Below are 21139 nucleotides of genomic sequence, written 5' to 3'. Positions count from 1 at the left end.
TCTTCTGCCCAGGATTTCACTGAGCATTCATATTCCAGGAAGGCAGAAGGCTCCATATGATATTTAGACCTCTAATACACAATGGGAAAGAAAAGCCCCTATGGACTCATTCTCCACCTTTTTATTCTAGTTGTTGCAAATCAGAAGCTGTACCTTCCAAAATGTAAAACAAAAAACAAGAACAAAACAAACAAACAAAAACCCGCTGGTCTATGGTATTCACAATTTTTGGGAAGAATACTAACCTATTTTTTTTCAGACTGAAATGAGGCACATCATATATATCTATACATCATCCCTTGACTTTTCTTTGCTCTATAGATAATGTTCAGTATCACATCTTCATTTATGGACTCCTACTCTCTTTCTTCACCAGTCATTGGTACTAAAAAAGAAGCCAGGTCAAACATTTCTGAAGAGAGGGTTCTCAATGCACAATGAAAGGTGGTGAGGTCAGCCATCATATGATTTCTGCAAAATGAAAGGGCAGGAAAGGGAAAATCAAGGAAAGTGAACCAGCAGTTACCAATGATCCCTGAGGAAGAGACCTGAATATGTCCTAACCTCAAGCAGCCCACATTCACGATGATTTTAGTAGATGCCAGGAAGAAAACCTATTCAGTCATTATTGTATCTTTTGCAACTAGCAGAATGCTTAACTCCAAGTGCTTGGTAATTGATGTAGCCTAAGGTTTTATTTTTACAGCAGTTTGATGATGCTAAACGGTCTATATAGTTAAGCTTACAGTTAAGTAAAACCTCTAATGTATGTGTGTTTGCGTTTGTGCATATTATAGGTGGTACATTCAGTTTTGTCTTCCAATATATATTTATTTTAAGTGTTTTGCTATGTTCTGAGAAGATATTTTAAAAGCTTTGTTATAAAAGCTCTGTCACTCACTATGCCACAGATGTCCATTCCCCTCAAATATTTAATCAATGTTTCCTAGGACAGAGCCTCAACTCTGGGGCAGATCACTTAAGTCATATCCCAAAATGAGTTGGCATCAATTTTTTAATCTCTAATTTGTTGAGCTATTTAGCAAAGTGATCTATTTTTTTTATCTGTGACTTTAAATCATTTGAGACCTGGGTTGTGTATCAATAAACAGTTATATGTACTATTACATGGAATATACCTTAATGTAATAACAAATATCTCAGGAAAGTGTTCATTAAATGCCTTAGTGAAAGGCCGATAAACCATATCAAATGCTCATTCTTTTATCTAAGATCTAATGTCAACTTCCTTGTGAAGCTTTTTCTATCTCCAACCCCAATCAGGTTAGGTTACTTTCTCCATTGTGTTCCCCATAGCATATTTTTTAAGAGAGAGAGAGAAAGTGCATGCTAGTGGGTGAGGGGTAGAGGGGAAGAGAGAAAGAGAATCTTAAGCCATCTCCATTCCATGCTCAGCAAGGAGCTCAATGCCAGGCTTAACACAAGCATTGTCTCAGAACCCTGACATCATGACCTGGGACACAATCGAGTCAGAAGCTTAACTGACTGAGCCTCCCACGTGCCCTATTCCTCATAGCATTTTAAAATATCCTTATTGTAATAATGGTTTTATCATAGTTATTTTTATATTTGTCCTCTCCTACAAATTGTGTATTCCTTGAAGACACAAACCAAATGATATACATCATTCTATCCATATTATATTGCCTGCTGCTTATGAAGTAACAATAAATGTTTGTTGAATTACTAACATTTATCTTAACAACATCAGTTAATTGACTTAACATGCTAATATTTATCTTTAAAAAGTAATGAAGTTCTTATTCATGAAATTCTTAGTGAATCCATGATGGAGTCATCACTATTATTTTTTAAGTGTTTGTTAAAAAAGTTAAACATTGTCTCTACCAACAAACAAATGTTTTAAATTATCATCTGCTAAGAGATGTGGAAATAAATGTACAATTGTAAAACATGGCACAAATTTAAATTCTTGTGATTGTCATTATCATCAATATTATTATAGTTTTTATAGTTTCAAAAAGACTCTAAACCAAACCTTTTGGTAAAGCAGTAGATAGAAAAGAATCCAATAAAGTGTAGCTGAGACCCATGATAGTTGAAACTAGAGGAACGCCATGTAACAAAAGTCTAGGACAGAAAAGATTCTTTTTTTTTAAATAAATTTATTTTTTGTGGTGTTCAATTTGCCAACATATATAATAACACCCAGTGCTCACCTCGTCAAGTGCCCATCTCAGTGCCGGTCACCAAGTCACCACCGCCTCCCCCCGCCCACTTCCCTTCCACCACCCCTAGTTCGTTTCCCAGAGTTAGGAGTCTTTCATGTTATGTCTCCGTTTCTGATGTTTCCCACTTATTTTTTCTCCTTTCCCCTTTATTCCCTTTCACTATTTTTTATATTCCCCAAATGAATGAAACCATATAATGTTTGTCCTTCTCCGATTGACTTATTTCACTCAGCATAATACCCTCCAGTTCCATCCATGTCGAAGGGACAGAAAAGATTCTTGGGCAGAAAGTTCAGATGTTATCAAAGTCATCTCAGCTAAGGAAGCAGAGATGACTTTCCCTTTTCTTTCAAACCACATCCTGCAGAGAGTCTCCACACTAAGTCCAATGAAGATGAATAAAGGGATGGGCAGAGGCTCAGATTCCCACTTATTTGGCTTCACTTTTCTCCTGTCCCCTGAAACTGCCCCTTCATGCTTCTTAGGGTCCTAGGGCTACACAAAAAACAACTTGCCCCCCTCCCACAGTTGTAATTCCATATTTTCCATCATCTGTCTTGATCCTTCTCCAACCATCCCTTTATATTGCCATCTTTGTTCTAGCCTTTCTTGTTTTTTTCTTCCATCTTTCACCTTTCCCTTTGGTTTTTTAATTTTGTCTTTTTAATAATAAATTTATTTTTTATTGGTGTTCAATTTGCCAACATACAGAATAACACACAGTGTTCATCCCGTCAAGTGCCCCCCTGAGTGCCCATCACCCATTCACCCCCACCCCCCGCCCTCCTCCCCTTCCACCACCCCTAGTTCGTTTCCCAGAGTTAGGAGTCTTCATGTTCTGTCTCCCTTTCTGATATTTCCTATCCATTTCTTCTCCCTTCTCTTCTATTCCCTTTCACTATTATTACTAAGCCATTAGAAATGACAAATACCCACCATTTGCTTCAATGTGGATGAAACTGGAGGGTATTATGCTGAGTGAAAAAAGTCAATCGGAGAAGGACAAACATTATAAGGTCTCATTCATTTGGGGAATATAAATATAAATAATGTTTTTTTAATTTTGATATGTTTTCCTCTCCTAAGCAAGGAAAAGATGGTGGAGGGGATGTTGCTAGGATGATATTCTGAAGAACTGATCTTCCTGTAGCTGCATGCATGCAATTGTAGTTATCAGGATGTTATAGATGAATATAATCCAGCTGCTTTTTTACTACTGGTCTTGCAAGCACAGAGCCTCAGATAAATGGAGTTGTGTTTGCAGCCATCAGAGTAGGAGAGAATCCTATGGAAAGGGAACTTATGCAGAAACTTAGCTGAGGTAGTCTGGTCAGCTACACTACTACCCAGAGTATCTCCTTTCTGAGGTAACATCTTAGAGATTCCATGCACTGTTTGAACAAGAAAGAACTAGGTAACATACTTAATAAAACTTTGTGAAACTGGGGGGAGGCGGGCGGGGGGTGTCTAGGTGGCACAATGTGTTGAGCTTCTAACTCTTTGATTTCAGCTCTAGTGGTGATTTCAGGATTGTGGGATGGAGTTTGGTCTTGGGCTCCCTGCTCAGTAGTCAGTCTGCTTAAGATTGTCCCCTTCTCCGTCTGCCCCTCCTCATTCTTCTCTCGCTCTCTCTCTCTTAAATAAATAAATAAATAAATAAATAAATAAATAAATAAATAAATAGAAAACTTTGTTATACTCTCAGATAAATAATAGTTTCAGGCCACATAGTTATAAGGCAAAGACTTCAGTCATAAAATCAGAGTTAAAAGTACTGATTATTTTTTAGCTGTGAGAAACAGAGCTACTGACATATTTTCTGAATTACGGTTTTTCTCAACTATAAAATGACTACTATATGGTGCCCAAATCATGTGAAATGAGATAATACATATGTAAATGCTTCAAATATTCTAAAGCCCAGTACATACATTACCATTGTTTTCATCCTTTCCCAGATTAGTTAATTTGTCAAGTCTTATAAAACTACATGTTTTTTTTTTGTTTGAGACCTCTGATATCCCTTCTTATTTCCTAGAAATGTGTCAGAGAAAACATGTTTTCATGGTAATAAGCCATCATCCTCTTTACAAATGAGTTCACATCTGTGCTCTGTCCACTTTGCTCTTTACTTACCTCCTGTGAGTGATATTTGTATCACATTCCAGAGAATCCCTGGTCTGTGTTAGCTGCTCTAGAGTACCCTGACACTCTGTCCAAATGAGCGAAACCAGGGGAGTTCTAAAATATGACTATTTCTGTGCAAATCCTTTCATAAAAGCCCTGAATGTATCTGTGCCAGTCATTTCAAAGGTACTCTCAGTCCTCATTGCTGGTGAACTCTGGGTTTCCACCTTGTCACATTCTCAAAGAAGCTTTGTCCAGGGTTGTGCCAGACACTCCGGGTAAAACCTAAACTGTGGCTGAGTCAGTCCCTGTAAAGGAGCTCTGAGCTGGGCAATCACTCTAGAGGAGTGTCAATCACTCTAGAGGATTCCAGGCTGAGTCTCAGGACTATTTCTGGTCCCTGCTGTTTACTGTAAGGGAATGATTCTCCCAATGCTTCCTCTTCCTCAAGTCAAGTCGTAAGTTCACTTTCTGACAGGTGTGAGTTTTGAGGAATTCCTAAAAGTGCAGAAATTCATAAAGATTCTGCAGTCTCATAAATGGAGGAGATCTTTGCTGCAGCTCCAACTTTTCCTGCACTCATGAGGCTACAAGAGCAAAGGGAAAAAAAAAAAAAAAACCTTAGCAGTCTGTCTATTCTCCAAGGTTTGCACCAGAGAGGGATTAGAAGAACATGCTAGCATTCTTTTTTCCCTCAGCTTTATTGAGACAAAATTGACATCTAACATTGTGTAAATTTAAGGTGTGTAATGTGATGATTCGATACATGTATTTATATTCAACTAATTAGCACAATAGTTAACATGTCTATTACTGCACATAACTACCTTTTTGTATATGTGTGTGGTGAAAACACTTAAAATCTACTCTTTTAGCAATTTTAAAGTATATAATACAATATTGTTAATGATAGTCACTATGTTGTACATTTGATCCTCAGAACTTATTCATCTTATAACTGAGTTTGTACCCTCTGACGAATATTACTCTACCCCAGCCCGCAATAACCACTATTCCACTCTCTTTTTCTTTGATTCCACATATGAATGAAATTCCACAAATAAGTGAGATCAAACAGTATTTGTCTTTCTGACAAATAACTGTCTGACTTATTTCACTTAGCATAATGCCTTTGAGGTCCATCCATGTCGTCAAAATGGCAGGATTTCCTTCTTTGTTATGGCTGATTAATATCTCATTGTATGTATCTATACAAATGCCACATTTTCTTTATCTATTCATCTATAAATGGACACTTAGGTTGTTCCCATGTCTTGGCTGTTGTGAAAAATGCTACAATGAACTTGGAAGTGCAAGCATCTCTTTAAGTCAGTGATTTCACTTGTATCATGTCAGTATCCTTTTACATCTCCCCTCCCTTTTGATTCTCATTGGGTTGGTTCTTTGGGAGTGTTTCTAGCCTGGGCTCAGAAGTTTTCAGGCATGGAGAGGAGAACTCATTAATTATTGTCTAAGCCAACTGAAGAATATTAATGAAAACCACAAGCAATTGGTTGGGGATGCTGTTGGTTGGGGAACTAATAACTCCTGGTTATGATGAAAAGAAGAAAATCTGACTAACAGTCTCAGAATGCTAACCCTTCTGGAATAAGAATTGATGTTGAGGGAGTAAGATGATGTCTATGCTTGTCTATGCTTTGAGATAAAATTTCTCCAAGCTGATTCTAATGTACATCTGAACATTTCTTATAGAGCTTCTGAAACAGGAATTTTATTGCATGTTTATTTTTTTAATAATAAATTTATTTTTTATTGGTGTTCAATTTGCCAACATACAGAATAACACCCAGTGCTCATCCCGTCAAGTGCCACCTTCAGTGCCCATCACCCATTCACCCCCACCCCCCGCCCTCCTCCCCTTCCACCATCCCTAGTTCATTTCCCAGAGTTAGGAGTCTTCATGTTCTGTCTCCCTTTCTGATATTTCCTACCCATTTCTTCTCCCTTCCTATTCTTCCCATTGAGAATAATTCTTCAAACTTTTCTCTTTGTTTAGTATATAATATAAATTCCTGTTCCCATATTTACTTGGGATTATAACCAAAAGTAGTGAGAGAATAGAAATAGCTACATGACCTCTGTCTGCTATTCTTCCTCTCACCCTTTCTCTTCTCAAATGCTGCATACTTGCATTTGGAAGAGGAACAATTGTATTACGGGCTCCAATGGCCAATGAGCAAATGCACAAGATCCACTTGAATGTCCATTCATTCATTTAACAAATAATTCTTGGATACCTAACATGATCCAGGCACTAAAGTTTCAGTAGGAAATTTTATAAACATTGTTCCTGGCCTTGTAGAACATACAGTTTAAGTGGGAAGACAAATATTAAAGAATTATATAAAAATGTGAAATTACAACTGTAATGGATATGTAATTGGAAGAAAATGATGTAGCTGCTAAAACAGTACCACCATTTCCCATTTGTGTGGACGTAATTGACTTGGATTACAATTTAATAAACTTAAATAGAGCAGCAATCCCAAAGTTTCAGCCATGTCTTTGCCTAAAACAAAAGCCTTTCAAATATAAATTAATCATCTCGAGCTATTTTCTCAGTCCCGGCAATCTCAAAGGGGCCCCTGTATAAATGGGAGATGAAGTAAAGGTACTATCATTGCCCTATATAATGATTTGTGGTTCTGAGTCCATTGTGAAAAACAAAGATGCCTTTATGCATTAAAAAGAAAGTATTTATTTCATACTTCTGTGTTTAACTCCTTTGTTTGTTTCTGATGATCAATGCTTTTGGATTTGTGTGTTTGATTCAAATACTCCTCTGGAAAAATAAATTATCAGAACTCACACTGCTGGGTAGATGTTGAACTTGGAGAGATTGCTGTATGTTGAACTGAGCTCTAGATTTAGAGTTTCAGCAGTTATTTTTTTCAATGTCCACTTTTTAATGTTCTGATTAAAGACTTGGAGGTTTTCCTTGACTCAAACACTCCAATGATGAAAAGCACTTCTGAAGGGCAGACTGTAGTTGAGACTACTGAAGTTTTTCCTCAATCCTCCTCAGTCATTTTGACTAGCTCTGAGCATCCTTTGTCAGTTTCTGCAAGGTTTACTTCTAATAGCTTGGACCTGAGAACTTCAGAAGAATGGCCTAGGGCACTGGGAGACAGTGGTGCCTGGGAGTTTTAATTCCCCTTCTTCTCTACCCCACAGTCTGCCAATAGCCAGTGGATGAGTGAAAGGGAAATACAAAAGCCTACTTCTTATGAATTAAGCAGAACAAACTAAGCTTTATTTATGCTCTGGAGTTTCCTGCTGGATCAAGCTGAATTAATTGTATTGTTGCTTAGCTTCTCCTCCATTCCAACTCTACTTTGGTCATTCATTTAATGGTTTCTCCTTAATAATTAGCTTGCACTTGAGTCCTTGGCTCTATATCCAGTTCTGGGATAACCTGATGAAAGTGGCTGGCCCCAAGGCAAGGTTAGTTAGTCCAACTTTGGGAAGATGTTTCCCCAAATGATAAAAAGAGATTCATAACAGGGATGTGAAGGAAAAGGCTTGACCTTTCTAAAAAAAAGTCTCTTTCATACCTCTTTTATGGATCTCCTCCAGACTTTCAGAACACCTACACTCTACTACAGGAATTGGTTTTGCTCTAGAATCAAGTCCTCTCTCTTGAGCACATGCAATCTACCATCAAGTCCTATCAATTCTTCCTCTAAAAATTATTTAAAATTAATTTCTACTGATATTTGATAAGTTACTCTCTATTCCAAGTCACCAGCATTTCTCAATTGGATTATCCATTCATTTATTCATCTTTCATACACTATTGAAAAATTGGAGAATAATTTCATTAAAATATAAAGTTTGTATTAGGCAAAGCAAACGAGAATAGATAAAGTGATAACTTTCAACACGGAAGTAAATATCATAAGACCTTGGCACTTCTTAGCTGTTTTAAAGAAATTTCAGAAGTATGCCTGTACTTGAGGTTCCATTCACAAAGAGAAGCATCCCTTGTTTTGTGCAGCTTTTGGCTCCAGTAAAGTGTCACTGACTCTCATGACCAGATAAAGGCTGCTCCATCTGGTTCAGAGCATCACATCCTCTGCATTATCTCAGCACCACATACCCATTTACTAAATAAGCCATTATTAACATTTTCATTCTACTGTTACTATGCATGTTTAATACTTACTCTGGCAACCTCTGCTATCTCCAGACTGCATGTCTGAGCCGTCTATGTTGTCTCTCTAAGTACCATCTGTGTTTCTGTTAATTCTCTGGCTTCAGATTTGCATATATTCGGGGTGGTCTGCCCTAACCCTATTTTCCCATAGTATTTTCAGTACAGAGTTTTTCAGAATATGTTTTTCAGGAATGCTCATGTCATATAAAACAGAAATACTTGTGCAGCTTCCATTTTCAAAGAGTTACAGGTACATTGGGGGAAGAAAACATGTAAAAGCAAGTACAGCATAGTATATACAAAAATTAACTTATCTGTTGATAAAATTGGAATAGATACATATAGGAAATAATAATTTATGCTGCTTGAGGGATCATAGTGGGACCTTGAAAGATGAGATGGATCTGTCTAAAATAAAGATGGAAAGAACCTCTCAAGTAGAGAAAACAAAGTATCAAACATCGCCAGCTGCTAATAATCTAAACTATTAACTCCAAAGCCTCAATGAAACTTACAATTTTCTCTAATTTACTCAATTATTTTTCCATATTCTTCAAAATTTATTTCCTTAAAGTTAAAATTTAAGTTATTTTTCTACCTATTAGTTAAGCAAAATTTCAAACGTTTGATAACAAATCTTATTGATGTAGCTGTGAGGAAACAAGAACCCTTGTAAACTGCTGGTGGGAATGTAAAATGGTACAATCAATTTGGAGGGAAGTTTGCCAATATATAACAACATGTTACACATATTTACCCTTTGCCCAATTTCTAGATTTCCATTTGTCAGATATCCTGGCAAAAATATGAAAATGATGATATATAAAGCTATTTTTATAGCATGATTTGTAATTATAAAGACTTGTTAAGTAAGCTATGGTATACCTAGAAAAGGAGTACTAAGAAATTATAAAAAGAATAAGAAATATTTTTGTGGTTAAAGAAGAGCTATGCTGAAGTTAGCTAGATCCTTTTTAAATTTTGATGAAAACAGAATCACAATAGAAATTTATAATATTATCCCAATGAAGTTTAAGAACCTGAATATGGGATAGAGAGGGAGCCCATGAAACCTCATCTCATTCTTCCTGGAAAACATTGAGTAAGGAATAAAATAATTGTAGGGGTTATAAAGGTGTAAGTATGGGAATTATCAATACACTTTTCTATATTCATACCACACACCAGTGAGCTTCCAAGAACTGCTTTAAGGCCATGTAAACAGAAATAAGACAGTAATGAGAGTTGTGCATTGGGAGAGGTCATAGGATTTTCTATCTGATAAATAGAGTTAGACTTGCTCAAAGGAAGAAAAAGTGACATGAGGATTTTTGCTGATTTTGCTCTGTTATTAAATGTATAATTTAGGATTAGGATTATAAGCAGTTTCATACTGTTCATAATGTGGACACAGGAATGCAAATATCTGGAATTACTTGGCACAAAATTGTGAAATACTAATAAAAATTATTTTATTTTTCATAAAATAAGCCTACAATGAGCACAGGAGTTTTTCAGGTGGTATCAATAGTTCTAATCTACTTCTGTGCTCTATTCCCACCACTGAGTTTTTCCAGTAGTCATTTCAGCAGCTGGGTTTCATCCCATCAGAGATGGGAAGAGAATCAGAGGAAGCCCAGATAGGAAACTGATTGCTCCCCATTCAGTACACTTTATTCTCATTTCTCAATGCCTATGGAATGCAGTTTCTAAGGCCTAAAGCCTTGTGGAAGGTCCGGCCAAGGGCATTCTTCACTTCATTATTTCTCAGGCTATAAATGATGGGGTTCAACATGGGAGTCACAACAGTGTAGGACAATGACAGCAGCTTTTTGCTTTCAGGAGAATTATTGGATTTAGGCCGGAAGTAGGTGAGGCTTAAAGATACATAGAACAGGGACACAACAAGGAGGTGAGAGGAGCATGTAGAGAAGGCTTTATGCTTCCCTTTAGCTGATGGAATTTTGAGAATGGCAGCAGCAATGCGAGTATAGGAGCACAGGATCAGCAAGCAGGGTGTCATGACGACCAGAATAGTTCCAACAATTGCATAGATTTCAAACAGTGTTGTGTCTGCACAGACCAGCCTCAGCACAGGTGGACTGTCACAGAAGAAGTGGTTCACCTCGTTGGTGCCACAGAATGGAAAACTGAAGAGCCATGTAGTCTGCACAGTAGCAACAGGAAAGCCTGGAAACCAAGAAGCGACAGCCAATTTGGCACGTGTCCTTTGGTTCATGATGACTGGGTAGTGCAAGGGACTGCAGATGGCTACATAGCGGTCATATGCCATGGTGGCCAGGAGGAAGCATTCATCAACTCCAAAGAAGAAGGAGAAATACATCTGCGTGGCACAGCCAAGAAAGGAGATGGTTGTGTCCCAGGCAAGCAGGGTCCCCAGCATCTTGGGCACAATGACTAGGTTGAAGCCAATCTCCAAGAAGGACAAGTTCCTGAGGAAGAAGTACATGGGACTGTGCAGCATGGGGTCAGCCAAAGTAACCAGAATGATGAGGGTGTTCCCCATCAGGGTGGCCAGGTAGATGATTAGGAATGTCAGGAAGAGTAACAATTGTATTTCAGTAGGTAGAGAAGAGAAGCTTATGAGTATAAACTCCTCAACTTTTGTCCAGTTTCCTCCAGCCATAGATATAGAAATGAATCCCAGCTGTGGTCATGGAGAGAGATTTTTGTTTGGAAGAGTCAGAATCTGGGTTTGTTTTTCAGACTCCTTTTTAGTGTCAGGGAAAAAGGCAAGGTCAGGATCTCAGTTGGAAGAGGAAGGGCCTGTGTTGTCTAAAAGTAAAGACACAAGGAAGAATGGTCAGAGATTAAACTCAGAGATTGGGCGTGGGCCAGCTTCTAGATGATTTGATATTTCTCTATTTGTACATTAACATATCTGGAAAAGTCATACCAAATCAGAACCATAAGTCCCTGAAGGGGCCACCAAATGTCACATTTTGGGAGGGAGAAATAATATTCATGAAAACACCTAAACTTTTGAGAAACAAGCCAAATGTTCATGATTTCATTAAATACACATACATGTGAATTTATCAAAGTTTTAGAAATATACAGATTATAATGCAGAATGATGCATCTAATAATTTTTCTACTCATCATGAATCTTTCTTACTCATTAAAATTTGGGAGGTGAGTATATACTGAGGACAGTTAACACATGCCTGTGTTTTGTCCTTTTATAATGCATTTTATAGGTGAGGAAACTGATCTTTAAGAAGTAAAAGAACATGAGTTAAAGTGGTAAATCTCAAAAGCAAACAAATTTGTTGGATTCCAGAGTTCCCAGATTTCCACTGGACCATGCTTCATCAGACTAGTCTGCCTTGATCTGAGGACTAACTCAATGCTTAAGAAAATTAAAACATGAATTTCTGCAAAATCATGTTTTGTATTATTTGTTTCTAATTTGCAACTTACTTTCATATGTACTTCTTTTCTTGTTATCTTGGTAATCAGAATATTGAATTCTAATGGAAGAATTATTAGATAAAATTGGAAAATAAATTAAAAAGGAATTGGATGTGGATAGGGAATTACTGTACAAAAAATGCAAACTTTACAACAGAAATAAAAACATTTATTAAGAGCAGTAGAAACCAGAATTAAAACAAAGTAGAAGAGAAACAAACATGTCCTTGTTTTGGATACATTCCATCAATAGACTTTTATTCTATACTGAGGAATTTGGACCTTATCCTATAAAGACAGCCACTTGAATATTGGAAGAACAGGAGTGAGATTGTTATATATGTCATGTAGAAAGATTACTCTGACATTGAGAATGGATGGTATATCAAAATGCTAGAGGAGAACACAGGCAACACCCTTTTTGAACTTGGCCACAGTAACTTCTTGCAAGATACATCCATAAAGGCAAGGGAAACAAAAGCAAAAATGAACTATTGAGACTTCATCAAGATAAGTAGATTCTGTACAGCAAAGAAACAGTCAACAAAACCAAAAGACAACCTATAGAATGGGAGAAGATATTTGCAAAAATCAGATAAAGGGCTAGTTTCCAAGATCTATAAATAACTTATTAAACTCCACAGCAAAGAAACAAACAATCCAATCATGAAATGGGCAAACGACAGGAACAGAAATCTCACAGAGGAAGACATAGACGTGGCCAACAAGCACATGAGAAAATGCTCTGCATGACTTGCCATCAGGGAAATACAAATCGAAACCACAATGAGATACCACCTAATACCAGTGAGAATGGGGAAAATTAACAAGGCAGGAAACCACAAATGTTAGAGAGGATGTGGAGAAAGGGGAACCCTCATGCACTGTTGGTGGGAATGCGATCTGGTACAGCCACTCTGGAAAACTGTGTGGAAGTTCCTCAAAGAGTTAAAATAGAACTGCCCTATGACCTAGCAATTGCACTTCTGGGGATTTACCCCAAATATATTGATGCAGTGAAATGCCGGGACACCTGCACCCCGATGTTTATAGCAGCAATGGCCACAATAGCCAAACTGTGGAAGGAGCCTCTGTGTCCATCGAAAGATGAATGGATAAAGAAGATGTGGTGTATGTATACAATGGAATATTACTCAGCCATTATAAATGATAAATACCCACCATTTGCTTCGACGTGGATGAAACTGGAGGGTATTATGCTGGTGAAATAAGTCAATCGGAGAAGGACAAACATTATATGGTCTCATTCATTTGGGGAATATAAAAATTAATGAAGGGAAATAAAGGGAAAGGACAGAAAATGAGTGAAAATATCAGTGAGGGTGACAAAACATGAGAGATACCTAACTCTGGGAAACAAACAAGGGGTAATGGAAGGGGAGGTGGGCAGAGGGTTGGGGTGACTGGGTGATGGGCGTTGAGGGGGAAACGTCAGAAACGGAGACATAACATGGAAGACTCCTAACTCTGGGAAACGAACTGGGGTGGTGGAAGGGGAGGAGGGCGGAAGGTGGGGGTGAATGGGTGATGGGCACTGAGGGGGACACTTGGCGGTATGAGCACTGGGTGTTATGCTATATGTTGGCAAATTGAACTCCAATAAAAAAAAAGGACAAAAAACAAAGAGAGTGGATGGTATAGGGTATAATTAGTGGAGCTATCAAATCTGTATACTTGGGATAAAAAAAACAGGTGGTATGCTCATCTTTGTATTGCATATACAATCTGTTTTAAGCAGTAGACAAACTAATGAAGAGAGGCTCAATATTAGTCAGGTCATGGTGAGTAATTTGGATTTCAAGGATGTATTTAAAACCCCAAAGTATCTATTTAAGAAGAGAAAATCATTCTTGACAAAGAATAATGATCAGACCAATCTAAGATTTCTTTGAAACACTAAAAATTAAATGAAGCAATGTCTACAGTTTTGAGCTCAATTTCAGAAAACCAAATACACGTTTCAAAAAAAAAAAAAAAGCCAACGTGAAAGGATCATCGATGCAGCGAACATAGAATCTTAAGTAGAAACACCTACTGTCATTTAATACAACCCAGCCCTGTGCTTTTAGAAAAAGTAAATTGAGAAAGTCATTAGAGCTATGAAGACAATTCAAATTAATGGGATAAATCCAAGATATCAGAACAGTTGTTTCCTTTCTTTAAAAAGAATCTGAAACAAATGGAAGACACATTGAATTGTTTTTAATATGTACTCTCAAAAAGGCTCTATGAAAAATTAAACAGTGAACAAGTAGTTATAAAAATGACAGTCTTAGGTCAGAAAAGACCATGGTGGCTGGGGTGGGGTGTGAGTGAGTATAGCTACCATGATTATCAAATTAAAAGGCAGTGGAGCGTAGTGTTAGAAACTTAAGAAAATTGATTTGGTGAATTAGAGTACAAGTTTGAGAATTATACTCACATTTGAGACAAATTTTGAAAATATGAAAATAATAATAAGAATAATAAAGTACAGGAAATAAAATCAATTTGTTAGGCATTCCAGAATGACATGACAAAGAAAAGAGGGACAATCCTCAAAGAATTACCAGGGAAAGAACAAACATCTCTGAGCTAAAGGAAGGCAAAGCTTTTTTAACTGAAAGAATCTCCACGTACAAAGCAAAATAAATTTTAAAAGTTTACACAAACCTTTCTTTATATTAGTGAAAGTTTTTTTAAGAAAAAAATGCTGTTAATTGGACTGGAAAATGATGAAAATAAAACAAAATGAATCTTAAACACCCCTATAAACCACAACCAAACAAAAACTTTAGCCCAATTGCAAAGGAAAAAAATACATCAGAGCACTCTATTTCTATGAAGATGGGAGAGATGTACTTTTCCTTATTCCTTCCTCTAAGTATAACTAAAACCCCTAGATATTATATGTAAAGAAGCACAAGAATATTCTGGAAGATGAACAGAAATTAGAGGAGCTAGGTATCTCAGAACCCTAGGAGGGTCATGGTAGTAAGTCCCTTGGGATTTCATTTTGCTTCATATAACTCAGACTACTTTCTCAGTACAACCTGAATATCTATGTAAAAATAACAGCCAATACTACACTTACAAGTAAAACATTAGAGCAGAGATTCTTAAATTTGGGGGATCATGCAATCTTTTGAGAATCTGACAAAAACTATGAATTCTTTGTCCTTTAAAAATTATATAATATTGATGAACCACCTGTGGATCCCTCACACAAGGAGCTCATGTCTAGAGCAGGATGAACAGTTGACTATTCACATGACGATATATACTGCAGTAAAACTGGACCTGAATGGGCACACTCCAAGCCAGGAAGTGACAGAGAAGTCACCGTGCTTGGCAGCAGGAGGATGGAGGTTTGGGTCTCAGAAAGAAGGAAGGATCTGGGGAGGCGCCTGAACCCACAGCTGGCATGGCTGCAATGAGCTGCACCTGTATGTTTAGGTCTGCAATGAACATGATAGAGGTGAGAGAGATTGGGGATCTCTCGGTAAAGGAGTTGCCCATAAGCTAGAGAAGGAGAACAATCTATGTTCTTTCTATACTGTGTCTCTCATATAACCCTAAATTTCCTTTCCTCAGATGATCCTTCTCAGCACTCACCCTTGATGGCCCCAGTTTCATGGGGGCTCAGGAGGCTCATCAAGGTGTAGAGTCCCAGGACCAGCCCCCTACTGAGGACCATTGCCCTGGTACTTTAACCAAATAAGTCTCTCACTGTGGGGCCAAGGCAGAAGGTAAAGAAAAGAGGAAGGAAACAGACTCTAGGATGGGGAAGACCCCTGCTGCAGAGTAGGAGTGATGAGGGGGTGAGGTTTTGGGGAGGTGGGCAATCAAAGATAGGATCCCAGCATTGTGAACTTGATCATATGCTTTTTACCACTTTAGGTAATGAGCCTTCCGAGAAAGGATTGTGGGAGATGCTCTATGGATTCCTTGCAAGTTTCTGACAGCCTTTGCATACTCAGTGCCTCAGTCTACTAGCCTCAGTCTACTGTGCTGACTTTGGATGGGATCAAATATGTGCTATAGGTCTCCTCTCTTAGACCTGGTACTCACTGCAGGACTGGTGGGGCAGCAGCTAGCTCCCCTTCCCACCCCCAACACATACACACACTTACACACACACCTCTTTCTTGCTCTACCCAAAGCTCTGGTTAGTGGCAATAAATTTTTAAATGGTGAAAAAAATTATATAATATTATGCGTATTTTGGAGGAAGTCACAGATTCTCTGAAGTCCTTCTGGAGATTCCAATCTTAGTTTCATAGTAAGTTTTGGAGATTTTGGCCAATGTAATAAGAAGCAAATGATGTAAAGGAAAATATAACATTTTATTAGAAGAAGATGAGAAACTATCAACATTAAGAAATTAAATTGGTTGGCTAGTTCTAGGATTGATATATCAAATAAGTGGTTTTCCAATATTCATTTTAAAAGAGCTAACAAGGGGAAAGTTTCATTAAAATATAAAGTACTTTAGAATAAGCATGTTAAAAATAGGCCTTTAGGGAATATAATGCACTTAAATAATGTTAGAATAATGCCTTGGACAAATTGAGTGCCATATTGTATTTACAAAGAAAACAATAGTATTGTAAAGATGTCGATAACCAACAAATTAAAAAGTAAATTTAATGTAATTCCAAAAACATTAAGAAAAGTAGAACAAGAAGTATATACACCATCAGATTTTTAAACATGTTATAATTCTACTTTATAATGCTTTATTATATTGTCCCAATATTAAAATGTGTTATTATATTTATTTGTATTTTCTTTGAAGTATTGTACTTTAGGCAAATAATTGAAACTGAATCCTAGCAGCAGTGCATATATAAGACAAATTCAATAATCAGCTCTGGAGCAACTTGAGGGGAAAATAAATGTTATATTCTCACCTTAAATAATACAACAAAATACATCAAATATGGATGATTTAAATGTAAATAGGGAGTGGTAATTGAGTTTGAAAAAATGTATGTTAATATTTACATTAGCTTTCAGAAGGTCTTTCTCAGCATAAACTCTAAAACAGAATCTAAAAAAGATTCATTGATTTTGAACATATGAAATTAAATGTTTTAACATTAAAAGCCTAACATAGAAATTATAAATTTCTTTTTTTGTTGTTTTTTTGTTTTGTTTTCAATTGATTGTTGCAGTTTATACATGAAAAAACTAGGTAAAGCTATAATCATTCAATTCATATCAGAAATCAAATGCCAAAAAAACCATGAAAAGTTTTCAAAGTCATCAGAAATCAAATACAATTTTTTTAAAAAAGATTATTTTTCTTAAAAATTTAAATTATTATGTATTTATTTTGGGAAAAGTGAAAGAATATAAACATTTGAACACCGTAGGTCCAAATGATAGGTGGATTTCACAGTATGTATCAGAGACTCTTTGAACTAGGAATTCAATGTCTACAACTATAGATGAGGATTATGTGTAAATTTTATCTACTCAACTGAGATGCTCCTCTCAGTTCTATTTACAATAGAGTAATTGAAATAAACAATAAAAGTTAGTCTAACAGTATAGAAATATATCAGTGAAATAAATTGTACTACATCTGTACTATGGAATGATATGAAGTATTTTTTTTTCATTAGTTTCAGAGGTAGAATTTAGTGACTCATTAGTTGCATATAACCCCCAGCACAAGTGCCCTCCTTAAAGCCCACCTCATAATACCTTCCTGATCTCCGCCACCATCTTCCCCTCTATCAACCCTCAGTTTGTTTCCTAGAGTTCAGCATCTCTTATGGTTTGCTCCCCTCTCAATTTTCATTTTATTTTGCTTTTCCTTCCCTTCCTCTATGCTCATTTGTTTTGTTTTTAAATTCCACATATGAGTGAAATCATATGATATGAAGTAATTTTAAAGTATGTTGTAAGAATATCAAATGGCATAGGAATATATTCAATATGTTTTGCTAAGTTGATAAATTAGGCTACAAAATAGTATGCTAAATGTAAGATATTTATTTCAAAATGAAAATTTATATATATACATACATACATGCATAAATATACATATAGAAACCTTCAGTCTTATTCCTCTGTTAATATCTTAGTGGTACAATTACAAGTGCTTCAAATTTCTTCTTTGTATTTATGTTTTTTATACTCTCTACAGTGAAATATATATATTTTTTAAAATTTTAATTTATTTATTCATGAGAGATGCAAAGAGAGAGAGAGAGAGAGAGAGAGAGGCAGAGACATAGGAAGAGAGAGAAGCAGGCTCCCCTGCAGGAAGCCTGATGTGGAACTTGATCCCAAGATCTTGAGATCACGACCTGAGCCAAAGGCAGACGCTCAAGCACTGAGCCACCCAGGTGCCCCCAAAATATATTGGCTTTTATTTGCAGAACAAATACTTAGACATAATAAAGAATAAAATACTTATAATACAAAATAACCCATAAACAAAAGGGAAAGATAAGTGAAAAATAGGAAAATATTTGTAATAATGGCAACAAATAAAATGCATTTGACTACTTAATAAATAAATGAGTCATATAAATAATTTTTTAAAAGACATGATCTCCCCAAAAGATAAATAGAAGACACAAAAATTTATTTCACCAAAAGGTGTCAATGGCCAATAAACATATAAAAATTGTCCTATTTTGTTTGTGATAAAATTAAAAATTAACATTGAAATTCAATTTTTTCATCAAATTTGAAAAACTGAAAAATATTCAGTGCTAAAAAAAAAAATATTCAGTGCTAGTCAGGGGTGATGTAGTAAGCAATATCTTATTTTGTTTAGGGCTGTGTAAATTTGTATAATGTCTCTAAAAATCAACCTGGCTCAATTGTGTGAGAATCCTTTACTATTCATACATTTTGATGCAAGAACTCCTCTGCTAGAAGAGATGGAGGCACAGATTTTACATGTAAGTTTGTTGAGTGCCAATCATTATAGTGATAACTTGAAAATAAATTTAAGGAAACATCATACAATCATTTAAGTAATTTTGAAGACTAATGCTGTCATGCAATAATCACCATATAATATTAAACGAAAAAAAGTCAGTGCTGCACACATATGATTAATTTCTAATTTTGTAAATATAGGCCTATAGAAAGAGGCTGAAAGGGTATATGCAAAATTTAAAAGTTATCTACTTCAACTGGTAAGAAGTGAGCATTTATTTTATTTTTATTTCTTGTATTTCTAAATTTTCTACAGTGATTTACATTTGTCATATAATAGCAATAAAAACATTACAAATGAAAGTGTTGATAATCATACTGATAACCAATTCGGAAATGTTGACTGAGCATCTAATAGATTCATACTTTGTGCTTTACATTCATTCTCTCACTTACTTTTTACAACTATGATTTAAATACCATCATTATCCTTCTTATATCAGAGATGAGAAAATGTAAATTTAAAAACAGATTAATAATTTTGTAGTTAGGAAACTTTGTAATTGGGTGGAAATTAAGCAACAGAGCCACAATCAGAAAAATTTACAATGGAGCAATGATGGGGTTTTCAACAAAGCATACAGAATGAACATAACCTGAACTTTAAGTGTCACTTCTGGTCCCTCATATCCATCTATCCTTCCTCTGCTTCGCTGTTGAGCTTCTTACCACTTATTTGACAAGTCAATTCCCTCTGTCTCTGTGCCTTTGCATGTGACATCATTTCTGCCCACACACAGTCCCTTCTCCACCTGGATGAACTTCCTTCTGATCCTCAAAATTCAGCTCTGTCTTTTGTGTGATGCTTACAAAGGAACTAGTCATCTTCTCTACTTCCCTATGCCCTCTAAAAAATTTCAATTATTCAGATATTATAATTACCTATTTACATCTCTATCTGTAAACTCCTTCAGAAAATTAACTGTCTTAGTCATCGATACAGGAAGAAGTCCAGTATCTAGCCAGGTACACTATTAATATGTGCTTTGGGATGACTGAATGAAAACCTGAATCTGACACAGTTCATTCTCCCCAGAGTTTCCATTCATCATTGGAATTCCTACTTTTCTCGATGACTCTTCTCCCTTTAGTCAGAACTCTACTTTCGTTAGAAGCTCTATTTCAGGACAAAGTGTAGTGTTTGGTGCTGGTAAAGAGGTTTGGAAAGGTAGAGGGAGGAGAGATGAAAAGGCCATTAGGTTCCCATAGAAATTCTGGAAACTACTAAAGAAAAAGAGATGGCACCCTGGCTCAAGAGTAGGAGACATCAGAGAACCTGGTGGCTCATGGTTGGCCCACAGCTCTGTCCCATCCAGTGCCTCCAGAACTTGTGCAGGTACATCACCCTGTTAATCATTTGACTGAGTGCAGAAGAATAGAAACCCACTCTTCCAGGCCTTCTGCACCCATAAAATTGCCCTAAATAAGTAGTGTACTGTGATGTGCTCTGCCTCATGTATGTTCCATTAAGACAAGTCTTCCTTGAGTTAGTCAGAGGAAAGTCAAACTTGGAGGTGTATATGTCCTGTAGAGGCTGCAGGGCTGGGTCAGAAAGCTTTAGAGGATAGAACTAGGGGGAAAAAACTAGTAACTTCAATCTTTTTTGTGGTCTCAGATCTCATTTATGACATAGCAAGAGAGGAACTGATGAGATCTTCCCAATGTGGACACAGGAATAGAATGAGGTGTCCCCCCAACCCTGCTATATACATGGTCCAGTTGAGCACCGGTTGGAGAGGGGTCCTTGGCTAATCTGACCCTTGGTAGAAACCTTACCTGTGTCCAGTAGGGAGATCTGCCTTGTTCAGCTCTGCCTGACACCCATACTTCATGCCTGCCCTTGAGTTTTGGAAAGCTCTGGCTCTGTTGTTACAAGAAACAGAAGAGGAACCAGGGAAGTCTTATTCTCTATCTTGGATGAACCATTAGTGGCTGGACTCAACGCCAGATCCCTACTACTTTCTTTGTCGGACACAAGTGAGCCCACTACATGGGTTGGCCATATACCCAGTCCTGATTTAGGAGAATTATTCCCAGCTATGCCTCTTTTGTCCTCAGAGCCAGGTAAAGGGCTGGCACTTGTATTTTCCCCTAGGTGTTATTGGGCTCACCTTAGTTCCTCTTTCTTCCCTTCCTCAGCGGTGCCTGACCTTTCTTGAATCTATTGTCCTTTGAGACCACAATGAATTTTAGATGACAACAGGATGAATTTCAAGAAAGAAAA

At 36.7% G+C, this 21139-nt stretch overlaps 1 protein-coding gene across 1 annotated transcript; it reads right to left on the bottom strand.

Annotated features, from left to right (window-relative positions):
• Positions 1–10210: 10210 nt before the first annotated feature.
• Positions 10211–11164, bottom strand: OR10A5D (olfactory receptor family 10 subfamily A member 5D). The gene is given in 1 exon segment (NM_001388739.1): positions 10211–11164. A coding segment is annotated over 1 exon segment (954 nt).
• Positions 11165–21139: the final 9975 nt, after the last annotated feature.

Source organism: Canis lupus, chromosome 21 (assembly GCF_011100685.1).
Source record: "Canis lupus familiaris isolate Mischka breed German Shepherd chromosome 21, alternate assembly UU_Cfam_GSD_1.0, whole genome shotgun sequence".
Taxonomy (NCBI): Eukaryota; Metazoa; Chordata; class Mammalia; order Carnivora; family Canidae; genus Canis; species Canis lupus.
Note: the sequence above shows the minus strand (reverse complement) of the source record. Positions and strands in the feature narration are given on the sequence as shown.